The sequence below is a fragment of the Oncorhynchus clarkii genome, chromosome 6 (genome assembly GCF_045791955.1).
Source record: "Oncorhynchus clarkii lewisi isolate Uvic-CL-2024 chromosome 6, UVic_Ocla_1.0, whole genome shotgun sequence".
NCBI lineage: Eukaryota > Metazoa > Chordata > Actinopteri > Salmoniformes > Salmonidae > Oncorhynchus > Oncorhynchus clarkii.
Window position 1 is genome coordinate 67,294,836 of NC_092152.1, and position 14,571 is coordinate 67,309,406.

At 44.1% G+C, this 14,571-nt stretch overlaps 2 protein-coding genes across 4 annotated transcripts; both read right to left on the reverse strand.

Annotated features, from left to right (window-relative positions):
- Positions 1-2,345: 2,345 nt before the first annotated feature.
- Positions 2,346-7,173, reverse strand: LOC139411501 (uncharacterized). Its single transcript, XM_071157961.1, has 3 exons — positions 6,928-7,173; positions 3,166-3,630; positions 2,346-2,984 (listed from the first exon to the last, which is right to left on the reverse strand). The coding sequence occupies exons 1-3, from the start codon at positions 7,169-7,171 to the stop codon at positions 2,545-2,547; spliced, it is 1,149 nt and encodes a 382-aa protein (XP_071014062.1). The 5' UTR covers positions 7,172-7,173; the 3' UTR covers positions 2,346-2,544.
- A 1,044-nt stretch (positions 7,174-8,217) lies between these two features.
- Positions 8,218-14,176, reverse strand: LOC139411502 (glucose-fructose oxidoreductase domain-containing protein 2-like). Of its 3 annotated transcripts, none has more exons than XM_071157962.1 (3): positions 13,919-14,176; positions 11,009-11,381; positions 8,218-10,172 (listed from the first exon to the last, which is right to left on the reverse strand). In XM_071157962.1, the coding sequence occupies exons 2-3, from the start codon at positions 11,259-11,261 to the stop codon at positions 9,262-9,264; spliced, it is 1,164 nt and encodes a 387-aa protein (XP_071014063.1). In that variant the 5' UTR covers positions 11,262-11,381; positions 13,919-14,176; the 3' UTR covers positions 8,218-9,261. The 3 variants fall into 3 exon arrangements, with proteins under 3 accessions (XP_071014063.1, XP_071014064.1, XP_071014065.1); XM_071157963.1 differs by having other exon boundaries at positions 13,993-14,124; XM_071157964.1 differs by lacking the exon at positions 13,919-14,176 and adding an exon at positions 11,613-12,184.
- Positions 14,177-14,571: the final 395 nt, after the last annotated feature.

The window sequence follows — 14,571 nt, forward strand, 5'->3', positions numbered from 1 at the left end:
AATTTCTTCCTGTTAAAATGAGATTTGCTGTTTTATATGCCATGATTTATATGCCACCTTTCACCTAAAGCCTTCTATTATTATTATTCTGGGATGGAAAGGGGGGTTGGAACTGTTCTCAGAGATGAAACGAAAGTGAATTGTAATGATTGTAAACTAATTCTGTAATAAATATACATATACAGTACCAGTCAAAAGTTGACACTGTCATGACGTTGGCCTGGGGGATGGGTTTATGACAGTCATAAATACCTCTTCCCCCCTTTTACCTTTCTCTAACCTACTGAGGTTACATTTAAAAAAACTCTTGGTTAACATAGAGATTCTGGGAACATCAGAATAATCCGAACAATTGAACATATGCGGTGGTGCTTAATGAATATGATGTCAGAGAGAATAAAGTAGACGGCGCACGTCAAACGTTTGATTTATGACCCTGTCATGATGACGTGTGCACAGCAATATTTGGGCATCCAGTCAGGACATCCTGGCGGGAACTGATCACGTGCTTATGCCCATATATGGGCATCATGTTCCTGTTCTCACGCGTTAGAGGGTGTGCTAATTTATGCATATATTGTATCTATTCCTTTGAAGTTGTCATGATGATTGATGTCTAGGTACCTGGTTGAACTGGGGGGGTCTGTGTTTGAACTTTTGAAAGAGAATGGCCCCACACCCCCTATTTTATTGCCCTTAGGGTTGTTATCTATGAAGCAGGAATGTCTGGGAGGGTGATTGTGTGTGTGTGTGTATGTGGGTGTGTGTGTGTTAGAAACAAGGTCCCTTCGCATTGTGTACATTTCAAGCTTTCAACAACAATAAAACAGCCATCTAAATAATGTTTCTCAGCCTAACACACTGTTGAGTTTCCTATTTAGTTCTCTTTATATGTACATGCACCGAGCTTCCAGATGGCTCCAGCCTATGGATGTTCGGTGCATGTACACCGGGGAGATTAGAACCCCAAAGAAAGATCCTAAAGGTAATTTCAGATTCAGGTTTAGGGTGTAATAACTTTAGGGAAACCACATTTCACACTATGTACAGACATAGAGAGCCAACACATAAAGGTGCAACAAGGATGAATGGATATTCAATGTACAACAGTAATCTTCTGTAACAAGCAATACGGGTTGAATATGGGCCACAGTCAATCATGACAGCCTCTTTTTCGAAAGGCCTTTGAGATTCTTCAAAGTAGCCACCATTTGCCTTGATGACAGCTTTGCACTCTTGGCATTCTCTCAACCAGCTTCATGAGGTGGTCACCTGGAACGCATTTACATTAAACTGGTGTCTCTTGTTAAAAGTTAATTTGTGTAATTTCTTTCCTTCAAAATACATTTGAGCCAATCAGTTATGTTGTGACAAGGTCGGGGTGGTATACAGAAGATAGCCCTATTTGGTAAAAGACCAAGCCCAAATTATGGGGTCAAATTGCTGCAAAGAAAACACTACTAAAGGACACCAATAATAAGAAGAGAATTGCTTGGGCCAAGACATAGGAGCAATAGACATTCGACCGGTTGAAATCTGTCCTTTGGTCTGATGAGTCCAAATTTGAGATTTTTGGTTCCAACTGCCGTGTCTATGTGAGCTGCAGAGCAGGTGAACGGATGATCTCTGCATGTGTCGTTCCCACAGTGAAGCGTGGAGGAAGTGGTGTGATGGTGCTTTGCTGGTGACACTGTCAGTGATTTATTTAGAATTCAAGGCACACAACCAGCATGGCTACCACAGCATTCTGCAGCAATACGCCATCCCATCTGGTTTGCGCTTAGTGGGACTATCATTTGTTTTTCAACCGGACAACGTAACAACACACCTCCAGGCTGTGTTAGGGCTATTTGACCAAGAAGGAAAGTGATGGAGTGCTGCATCAGATCACCTAGCCTCCACAATCACCTGACCTCAACCCAATTGAGATGGTTTGGGATGAGTTGGACCACAGAGTGAAGAAAAAGCAGCCAACAAGTGCACAGCATATGTGGGAACTCCTTCAAGATGGTTGGAAAAGCATTCCAGGTGAAGCTGGTTTGAGTGCCAAGAGTGTGCAAAGCTGTCAAAGGGTGGCTACTTCGAAGAATCTCAAATATATTTTGATTTGTTTGACACTTTTTTTGTTACTACATGATTCCATGTGTGTTATTTCATAGTTTTGAGGTCTTCACTATTATTCTACAATGTAGAAAATAGTAAAAATACAGAAAAACCCTTGAATTAGTAGGTGTATTAACTATGTTATACTCCTAACTCAAATGTGTCACTTTGTTCTAGAGTACAATGATTTAATGGTACACGAGGACTTACTATACTCCTGAACTAAAAACTCCACAACTTAATGACATGGTACAGGTTTATTTTCATAAAAAAAGCTACAAAAGTATTTACATCACTAAACCCCCTCCTGAGTGCATTCACCCACCATCTCCCTCCTTTTAGAGAGAGGTGTTTGAGTTAGAGTCTGAATGCATGGTGATGGGATAGGTGGTCAACTTCTGAACATTACAGTATCGTCCTGTTGGCTTACTGAAACATCCCCTAACCAAGAACCTCTTCCCTCATAGTCACCTCCTGTTCCTGTACCACGCCCCCCTGGAACAACCCAGTGGTTCGGTCCAATGTCTGCACCGGACTGCTCTCTTGCCCAGAGTCCCTTCTTAAGCACTCCAGCTCCTCCCTCTCCCTTTGCATCCTTTCCTTCTCCATCTGCAACTCCACTCGCTCTCTCTGCAGGTCTTCCCTCTCCCTCTGCAGGGAGCGGGCCTCCTGCTCCTGGCTTCTCCTCAGGGTCTCTAGGGCCACCTTCTCTGCAGATGCCTCTCTGGTGTTGGCCCGACGTAGTGTCTCCAGGAGCTCCCTCTGCTGCTCCAGCGCCCGTGCCTCCTGCTGCTGAGCCCTCCTCAAGGCCTCCGTCAGCTCACGCTCCCGCTCCAACACACGCACCTCCCCCTCACATGCTCCCATTACATCAAATGCATCTACAGAGTGAGAGAAAGAGAGCGGAGACAGGAAAGACAGCATGAAATCAAGAGCTCAGGTTCTCCAACTTACGTATTTTCATAAATGAACACACGTATGAGTATCAGTTCTTCGAATACAGAATTTTGGGATCAATTTGAGCAACACCGATACGCAGACATATACAATCATTAGACCTACCTGGAAATTTCCCTGGGCTTTGTTTCAGTGCTACCCCTCCAATTCTCCTTGACAGGTTGGTGTGTTTTGGGCCTGGGTCGCCGTCTCTACGCAATGTTTTCTGGACGTCGCTGGTCTTCTGTTTCTTGATGTGGCCCTCCAGGCGAGCAAAGGCCTCTGGATGTCTCTTGGAGAGGTGGCGCAGCAGGTTGCTGGTGCTGCTCTGGTGCTGGATCTTCTCATTGCAGATCAGACAAAGCGCGCGGTTCTGCTCCCCCAACCGCTCGTAGTGCGTCCACACAGAGCTCCACTTCCGGCCAGATGGTGTGGCCCCTGCACTGACCTGGCCCACAATCACAGCCCCGGTGTCTCTGACCACAGCGTGATCCTCTGCTGCCTTCAGGATGCCGTTGATGGCACTTGCGATGTCTGCGTCACTCACCGAGGCTGCCTGCTCTGGGGGCTGCTCCTCTAGCGCTACCTCCACTGAGACAAGTGTACCAGCAAAAAAATGTTTAAAAAAAGTAAAAAAAGTTATTCCACTGAGGACTGTCTGACTCAACCATTCACCTAAAATGTGTTGCTAGCCAACACTACTACACTTACAGCTACACTACATGGCCAAAAGTATGTGGATTCATGGCCTTCAAATTAGTGGATTCAGCTATTTGCTGATGGGTATATAAAATTGAGCACACAGCCATTTAATCTCCATAGACAAACATTGACAGTAGAATGACCTTACTGAAGAGCTCATTGACTTTCAATGGGACACCGTCATAAGATGCAACCTTTCCAACAAGTCACCTAGTCACATTTCTGCCCTGCTAGAGCTGTAAGTGCCGTTATTGTGAAGTGGAAACATTTAGGTGAAACAACAGCTCAGCCACAAAGTGGTAGGCCACACAAGCTCACAGAACAGGACCGCCAAGTGCTGAAGCACGTAGCTGATAAAAATCATCTGTCCTCAGTTGCAACACTCACTACAGAGTTCCAAACTGCCTCTGGAAGCAACATCAGTACAAGAACTGTTCGTCTGGAGCTTTATGAAATGGGTTTCCATGGTCGAGCAGCCTAAGAACACCATGTGCAATGCCAAGCGTCGGCTGGAGTGGTGTAAGCTCACCGTCATCGAAACTCTGGACCAGTGGAAACACTTTCTCTGGCGTGATGAACCATACTTAAACATCTGGCAGTCCGACGGACTAACATTGGTTTGGCAGATGCCAGGAGAACGCTACCTGCCACAATGCATAGTGCAAACTGTACAATATGTTGGAAATAAATAATGGTCTGGGGTGTTTTTTTATGGGGCGGGCTAGGCCCCTTCGTTCCAGTGAAGGGAAATCTTAACGCAATAGCATACAATGACAATCTAGACGATTCTGTGCTTCCAACTTTGTGGCAACAGTTTGTGTAAGGCCCTTTCCTGTTTCAGCATGAAAATTCCCCCGTGCACAAAACGAGGTTCATACAGAAATGGTTTGTTGAGATCAGTGTGGAAGAACTTAACTGGCCTGCACAGAGCCCTGACCTCAATCCCATTGAATTGAAACGCCAACTGCGAGCAAAGCCTAGTCGTCCAACATCAGTGCCCGACCTCACTAATGCTTGTGGCTGAATGGAAGCAAGACCCCGCAGCAATGTTCCAACATCTAGTGGAAAGCCTTCCCAGTAGAGTGGAGGCTGTTGTGGCAGCAAAGGGGGGGGACCAACTACATATTAATGCCCATGATTTCGGAAGATATGTTCGACAAGTAGGTGTCCATATACTTTTGGTCATGTCGTGTATTTTACATATGGTGCCTTCAGAAAGTTCATACCCATTGACTTTTTCAAAATGTTGTTGAGTTAGTCAATTTAGATTGTTTTGGTCACTGGCCTAGAGACAATACCCCATAAGGTCAAAGTGGAATTACATTTTTACAAATGTTTACAAATAGAAAAATGAATAGCTGAAATGTATTGAGTCAATAAGTATTCAACCCCTCTGTTATGGCAAGCCTAAATTAGTTGATGAATGAAAATGTGCTGAACAAGTCACATAATAAAGTTGAAATAGTGTTTAGATTGTCATTATGGAGGAATCCATTTCCAACCCTTGTTCTATAAAACTATAACTGATGCGCATCAATAAATAATGGTAACAAAGCACAGGAAAACAACTTTAGGCTCTGTAAGAGTGCATTAGATAAACTGCATTCTAATGTCGACTTTGTTTCTGGAAAACCATATCAAGCGAAGGGTTTTATGCATGCTCAGTTCTTGGGTCTCGAGCACTGCGCGAGTGGACATTCGAAATGGAAATAATGTAACTCCCTCGCGTGCTATGGGGGGAAAGTTCACAATGATTTAATAAATAGCGTATTGCTCCGTTTGTTATTGTAGCCTTGTGTTATGCAATTCTTAATGGCCATGTTAATTTAAAAAGGAAGTTCAGTTGTGATCATGGTCACATCTCTATCACGAATGTATCATTCTCCATATTTCATTGTGGACTTTTTCCTGAAATTAGATGTTGGCCTTTCAGGGGCTATAAACTACCTGCAACTAGCTCAGCAAACCATGGAAAAGTTGAATTGCAATCATAAACGCAGATTTTTCAGTAGCCTATGCTGATTGAAATAAATCAATCTCGCAAATAGGCCATTTATAACGGTTTGTAGCCTTAACATCTGGCACATAATGAAGGCACAATTGCCAGAAAAATTATCCTGTCAGATTTATCTATAGTTACGCACATGCATAACTATAGTGTTTGAGCCCTGAATGCTGATTGGTTGAAAGCCATGGTATATCAGACTGTGTACCATGGGAATGACCCCAATTTTTTTGTTTTGTTTTGTTTACATAGCAATCAGGCTCCTCAGGGGTTTGTGGTATATGGCAAATATACCAGGCTAAAGGCTATGGCCAAAGAACAGCACTTAGCCGTGGTATACTGGCCGTATACCACACCTCCTATGGCCTTATTGTTTAATCATAGCAGTCAAAACAATTTAAATCGACATCCATTGATGGAAAATAATCTGGAGAGATTAATAAAGGCGATTTATGTATATTCTCTTGCAACATTCTTATACTTGGAATAATTATTATATTAATGGAAAACTGAATTTTGGTTCTTAACTCACTTCGTAAAAAAAGTACGTAGATATTCCTTAATTCGCTCGATAAAATTATGGAAAAAGGCTTTCATGGATAAATGTGGCAACTGAGGCTGCAAAACAACATTTTAGGGCTAGTTTTCAGACCTTGTGGGCGGGTTTTCAGAGGTCATTGGGTTAGACATTTTTACTAGACCTGGCAACACTGCTTGGCTTGTTTAATTACCCTAAAGTTGTAGACATCCTGCCCCAAAAGAGAGAATGTTATCACAAGTCAGTTCGTAAATCAGCATGTTTCTCCGCGATCAATATATTGTAACGCTGAGTCAGCTGATTCGGGACACAGACAGCATAGCTGCTAACGTTACAAGCTAGCTAGTTTTTGGTAGAAGCATTCAGCATTGTGTGTGCAGCATAATATAGCTAGTTGGTAAGTAGCATTCCATTCATTTTATACGAAGTGTGACTGGCTCAGCTATCATACTAGGTCTTCCCATAGACGCCCAGTCATTGAGCTGACGACTATCCATATGGGCTAACACAATGGAAACATTTGACGGAATAGCTAAACACTGTCTGCATCAAGCGTGGGTTGACGAATGAAAGTTTGATACTTTACATTCGCATTACCTGATATCCGAGTATGATAACGTCTCCACATAATATCAAATCATACCATCACAATAGTCTTCACTGTTCATCATCATTGGTTGACTGTTGTCGTCCGCCGCCACAGACCGCCTATCTTTTGATGCTGCCGCGCTACTATACTCGTTCAGGTGTTTGCTACGCAAATGCCTTAGCATGTTCGTGGTGTGGCCGCAATGAAGGACGGTCTCCAAACACAGCAGACAAGTCACTTTCTTCTCATCTACGGCTCTGAAAAAAGACCAAACGACACTTCGCTTTCTAGGCGCCATCTTCCCATAAACGTCTCGTCAGTCGTCACTAGTTACCACAGCCTCAATGTCATAACGCTAGCCATTTCTAGAATCTATCTTATTAGAACGTGGTTTTAAACCTAACCTTAAGTAAACTGCCAACCTTATGCATAACCTTAAATGAAGACCACATTTTTATTTTCATGAATTTGTACGATATAGCCCTTTTGACTTTGTGGTTGTGGTAACTAATAGACGACTCGTCAGCAACACTAAAAAGATACTTCCGGGTCACGGAGTTTCTGAAACGTTCTAAATAAAGTCACCGAGAGTCGACTGTTAGACCCGATTGTGTATTTGTGCACATGCGCTTGGCTAGCCAACGTCGCCTACGTGTGATCAGGGATTTCTATTGAAAAGCAGTTTGTTTTATCTTCATACTTTGTCTTTGATTTGTGTCACATGCTGAAAATTGGCAGCAATCGCGTCATAGCACTGCTTATCTAACAAAATGCACAACCGAAATTGCTGACATGTCAGAACATTTTCGGGACATCTGACAGGGGTCTGGCGAACAGAACAACCATCATAGGAGATTCCTTGACATGCTCAAACTACACGAGTCCCGTATGTTCTGATCCTAGCTTAAGTTCTTATGATCCTAGGCCAAATTCAGAGGATTTTACCCCGATCATGAAAATGTGTCTGGAACGGCAGAACATGGCAAAACCGTGTAGCGTATGCATGGTACCTAAGTGGTTGCGAGTTGCTTGAATGCTGGAAAATGACACTAACAGGCGTTTTGCTGCCACCTATCGTATTTGCAGTCTTCATCGAAAGCCTGCTGCAGAGGACTGAAACCTCTATCTCGTCTAAATTAGCAACATTGTGATGCAGTGCACTTTTGGTCGGTCTAATTGTACATCCAACATTTGAATGAGACCCCAATTCCTACGAGGAGATTGGAGCCATCATTCAATTAACATTGTGTTATATGTTTTACTTTACACTACTGGAAGACATTTAATCAGTAATTTTTGAAAATCCTCACTTCTGAGTAAATTAAACACGCACGGAGGCAGCAATAAGACTGAGATATTTATTAACTTGGGAAGTAACACGAGAGCACAGTATGTTTTCACAGCCGCTGTCCCCCCCACTGAAAACAAAATCACAGGTATTGTGTGTAACAGTGATAACGCCAAGTAAAACTGAAATGATAACTTAAAAACACACAATATAAATATTCATTAACAAACTTATAGCTTATTAGACACATTTCCACTTCCTGAACACATATTACTTAAATAATAAGCATACAGCCCTTTCTTAGTAAAACGCAAAAGTAAAAAAAGAAATAAATACAGTAGTCTTTCCACCATATAGTCACACACATTCTATTCACAGGCTTGTACACAGCAGAGGTTGTAGTAGCATTTTAGCAGTGCAGGAGATGCTGATATGGAATATGGGATCAACAGTCAATATAATAAAATATACATCAAATAACTGAAAGTCAAGGGCGGTTGCATATGAGTAACTCTGCTGTGATGGCAGTCTGATGATGATACGAATCTTCTTGTAAACTCTACGAGAAGTTGTAAAGTTAGATTTGTTATGAAATTCTTGAGTTAGTAAGTTACTCTTTAAAAGTAGCAGTTTGTGTATAGTACACATGTATAAGAGATAATCCTACATTTCATCTGTGACATCTATGTAAACAACTCCAAACATTTCTTACATCAGCAGAAGTAGTGAGGCACAGTGAGAAACTGTAGTGTGAATACTTAACACTTCCTCCTTCAAGGTGTTCACTGATTAGACAGGAATGTGTGTGGGTAAGGTGAACTAGGGTCGGATTGGCTGGAAAATTTAAAAAACACACACAAGCATGCACACAAAAACTCTGCTGAGAAGAAGAGTTGACATCAAGTAGAAGGTGTGCCCACCAGTCTGCCTGGCTGTGGCTGCTTGCAGGACAGGATGCTGTGGCTTTGAGTGTGGCCCTTATGCACGGAAGAGGTCACTAGACACAGGGTAGTAGTTGATAGGGGACAGTCTCCTCAGGACAGGTCATAGAGGCTGTCTGAAGGTCATTTATATTAGTATGTGTGTATATAAACGAGTACTCAGTTCTTGTTTCTCTGTAGCGCCTCACAGAGGTTTTGGTTGGGATCTGGTTCCTGTGTCATGACCTCCACACTTTCCCACTCTCCGCTGCGGCTTGACCGTTTCACCGCCTCCACCACCGTCTGCACATACAGCCCATCCTCAAACGTCGACGCCATTGCAACTGGCCCCCGCGCCCACGACCGACGCTCTTCCTGTGCCTGGAAAGCATCTTTTAGAGCCTTAACCATGGAGCCTAGCCCCCGCAGGTGTGGCAGGGGGACATCCTTGACCTCTTGTCCTGTCCCTTTGCTGTCCCCTAGCAGCAGCTCCTCCCCGTTCCCTCCATTTCGCTGCCCATACAGCTCTGTCCCCCTGGCAATCAGCCTCCCTGCTGACCCAACAACCATCACCTCGTGGACAAAGGCCCCCGGCATGTTGAAGTTCAGAGTCACAGTGCAGCACACTCCTGACCCAGTCCCAGGTCCAGAACCAGACCCTCCCATCAGCATCTGGAAGAAACAGAAGTCATCACTGGTGACTCGGCGGATCCCGCGGATCGCTCCATTCTGCCGCACAAACGTCCTGAGAAGGCCATGCACCCGTATTGCCCGTGCTCCCATCAGGTGACTCAGCAGGTCCACGAGGGTAGAGCCAACTGTGTGGAGTCCGCCACCCCCCATCAGCTCCTCGCAGGTCCAGCCGTATGATTGATCGAGCAGACTGGGGCCATAGACGCGGGCGTCACACACCTGCAGCTCACCCACGTATCCCTCTGCCAGCAGCTGCCGCATTGCTACGAATGCCGGGAGGAAGCGCAGAGCATTACCCACAATGCTCAGCAACTGGGGGTAGTACCGCGCCGCAGTCACCATCTTGAACGCGTCCACAGCGGTAGCAGCCTTCTCACATACCACATTTTTACCTATCCCTGAGAGAGAAAGAGAGATGTTCCTGAAAAGCACCTCTATGCTTCAACAACCACCATGTGTGTATGTAGGTTGTGGCACTATTTATTAACTGTGTGTGTGTGTGTGTGTCGATGAGCAAATATAACCTCAGCCCTGACCTTAAAGCCCCACCCAACTAAGGGGTTCCACCAATCGACCGACACAGAAGGAGGAAGAACATACTGTCCAGACCCCTCTGCCGCGCACACACACAAAGAGCAAGTCCCTCCCCCCGGTTGTTGGACACACTCTTAGGAAGCAGGAACTAAAGCAGGAAGCTAAGGTCAACGCTCAGGAATTCACCCAGATAAGACAGTCAATTCACCTCCTCTGACATCATAACCTACTAGTACCTCAAAACTCACGATTAAGTTAAAGCTTATTGGCAACTATTGTAAATCATTCAGAATACAGTGAGAAAGAGGAAAAGAGAGCCTCAGCCATGGAGAGGGAAAGAGATGTGGGGGGGGGTATGCGAGGTATGAGTCCAGACAGATTAGAAGAGGAATGCAGCCAGTATCAGTGTTCAGAGACTGTACTGTTTATGTAAGTTTGTGGAAGCATCGCTTCCCTACGGCCTCGTCAATTACTTGTGTGCTATGAAAGCACAGTAAGAGTATTGTGTGTGTTTGCTGAGTGTTGTGTAGGCACTGTGCCAACGTTTGTGGTGTAAACACTGGGATTGTTACTGTGATTACCAACACTCTCCCACGGGGCAGGAAAGAGCCCCAGTCTGCCACACTTCCTGGGTGGGGCTGGACACTATAGAACCCAACTGTGTGTGTGTACAAGCGTACATGCATTTGTGTTGTCTTACCCAGGGCTTTGACGGCAATCTGCCGTGTGAGTGGGGGTGAGATGTAGATGCAGACCAGGTCAACATCAGGGTGCAATAAGACATCGTCTGATTGGCTGGTGTGAAACGGAATGCCCAGCTCCTGCGCCAGGGATCTTGCCTCCTCCTCGCTTCTCCCCCAGAGCGCACGTACCTCAAACCCTTCCCCCCGCAGCAATGGAACTAGCATCCGTGCCGTACTCCCTGTGCCAAACACACCAACACCAGGCAACATTGCTGCCACTCCTCTTCACTGTATGTCTGATCTGCACCACACAGACACGCAAGCATCCCAACGTCGTCCTACTCCCACCACTCTTCTCTCACAGTGGTAGTATCTGCCGTATGCTATTGCCTGGCAACAAAGAAAATGTTTTATAATTATTATTATGTACAATGGAGACTAAACGTTGTTTTACTTTTACATATATTGCACGATTTTGAACGTCCACGACTACCTGCTCCTCTGTCCAACTATCTACAGATTGTAAGACCAGATGTGATTTAACCAAAGATTTTTGGTATCAATTACTGCGAGTTACAGGCTTGCCTATAAAACATGTTGCCAGAGGTTTTTTCAACTAACCTGGTATTGATTGCGATAGATGGGTCCACCCCAAAGTGTTGCATGTCACAATGACACTCATGTCTCGATCAGTGAGAGAAGATTTGAAATAGACAAGATGGCGCCGTACACATTGTTGGATTACTTCATGGAGAAAAACATTTATTCATTTTAACAATGGAGAATTTTCAAAATTCAAAACGCACCACCTGCAACTGGACATTTTAGAAGATACGTTTGGCTGAATCGAGAATTAGGAGTGTCGCCAATGCCAGGTTATTTGAAACTTATTCTCTAAAACTATTTGATATTCATACCCATGGTTCTATGGCTGATAACCAAGTAGTTCACACTACAGAACAGCAAAGACTGCTACTTATGCATGTGTGACATAAGCAGAACCATAGCACTCAAACTCCCTACAGTTCTCAGCTTTCCCCGTCTGCCTTGTGTGAACTACAACTCTGATGCTGTGTTTTAACATTTGGAAACGTCAAATCATCGCTTGTGATATGGCCCTTATCTCTCATCAGCGAGAAAAAATCCTTCAGATAAAGAAGATACTTAATATAGAAGTTTTGCACAGTTCCATACAGCTATGGGTGCTTCCATTCTACCAAACTACATGTCAAGTTATGTTTACACACAGGTGTTCGGAGCATGCTAGATTGCTAATTTTGTCTTCAGTCTGTTTTCCCTAAACAAGTGCTGTAACATTGAGATATGGAAGTGTGGGAGCACTAACCCTATCAAGGTGTGTATAAATATAACCTCTTATTTTCTGAAAAGTATTTCTTGCCGATATGAAAAATGAGATCCATATGCTTCCAAAACCTTACCGAATGCGATGCATGTTAATGTTCAGACCGAGTGACGGGGATCTTATCAAAACTCGCCCCTACAGAAGACGCCTTCGTATAATGTGTACTGGAACTAAGAGTCATGACCTAGGGCTAGGAAGAACCACATCTGGACTGAACAAAAATATAAACGCAACCTGTAAGTGTTGGTTTCATAAGCTGAAATTTAAAAAATCCCAGAAATCTTCCATCCACACAAAAAGCTTATTTCTCTCAAATGTTGGGAACAGCTTACTTCTCTCAAATTTTGTGCACAAATTTGTTTAAATCCCTGTTAGTGAGAATTTATCATTTTCCAAGATAATCCATCCACCTGACAGGTGTGGCATATCAGAAGCCGATTAGACATGATTATTACACAGGGGCACCTTGTGCTGGGGACAATAAAAAGCCACTAAAATGTGCAGTTGTCATAGCAATGCCACAAGTTGAGGGAGCATGCAATTGGCATGCTGACTGCAGGAATGTCCACCAGAGCTGTTGCCAGATAATTGAAAGCTAATTTCTCTACCATAAGCCGACTCAAACGTAATTTTAGAGAATTTGGCATTAAGTCCAACCGGCCTCACAACCGCAGAAGACGTGTAAGGTGTTGTGTGGGCAAGCGGTTTGCTGAGGTCAACGTTGTAAACGCAGTTCCCCATGGTGGGGTTATGGTATGGGCAGGTATAGGCTACGGACAACAAACACAATAGCATTTTATCGATAGCAATTTGAATGCACAGAGATACTGTGACAGGATCCTTAGGCCCATTGTCCTGCTATTCATCTGCCGACATCACCTCATGTTTTAGCATGCTAATGGCAAGGATCTATACACAATACCTGGAAGCTGAAAATGTCCCAATTCTTCCATGGCCTAAATACTCACCAGACATGTCAGTCATTGAGCACATTTGGGATTATCTGGATCGATGTGTATAACCGCGTGTTCCAGTTCCCGACAATATCAGCAACTTCGCACAGCAATTGAAGAGGAGTGGGCAACATTCCACAGGCCACAATCCCCAGCCTCATCAAGTCTATGTGAAGGTGATGTATCTTGCTGCATGAGGGAAATGGTGGTCACACCAAATACTGACTGATTTTCTGATCCACGCCCCTACCTTTTTCTTTAAATTCTGTGACTAACGGATGAATATCTGTATCCCCAGTCAAGTGAAATTAATAGATTAAGTCCTAATTTATTTCAATTGATTGATTTCCTTATATGAACTGTAACTCGGTAAAATCGTTAATTGTTACGTTTATTTTTGTTCAGTATAGATAGGTTAGCTTGTTAGCTAACATTAACTAACCAGTGGCTGGGGAGGCAGAAGCCCAGGGGTCCTGGATAAGGATTTTGAAAATCGATGAGATATTTATAACCACTATTGTGACTAGGATATATTTGTGGTCAGCTAGGGTACCTTCGTTCTAGCTCAATGACTTCTGCACCGCCGATTGTTAGGAGGCTATGCCGTGTACCTGCTGATGTGATTGACGTCCCCCGCCTCCGTCAGACTCCCGGTGGTCGTTTAATCTGTGGCAGCAAGACTCACCATCCAGGTCCAAAGTTCATGGTAACAGAGCAAGACTCTCAATTGATTCACACTTCTGTATTCTGTCCAACAGTTGACTTTTCGAGGTTCACTTTGGGCATCCGCGTTCGCCCAGCATCCGTCTTTCTTCACGAAGTTGTCCTGATGCGTCTGCGCAGTGTTGTCGGAGCGACACAATTCCAGTCACGCCCATCTGAGCAACGCCCGGACTGGTTTCGAGGAGGGGGAGGGCGCCCAAGCCATCAAGACCCACGCCATTGGCCGTTCGATAGCCAATGGGCTCTCAGCAACGCTTTCACCTCCTTGTTCGAGGAGAAGAGGAGAAGCAGTTTGCCTGCAGCAGTGCCGCGTCCAACCAGCTAGTTCGATTGACTGACAGCAAGTTAAATGCGACGCTACATGTAAATTAAGCAAGCTAGCTTAACGAATTAGATATGGTTTACGAGTATAATTGCTTGTTTTCAGATACAAAAATAGTTTAAGTTGCATCATTGATATTGTCAAAGACATACAAACATTGGTATGACACGTTGCACTTCATGAAATCAACAACAAAAACTGGCGACTTTGACAGACAGC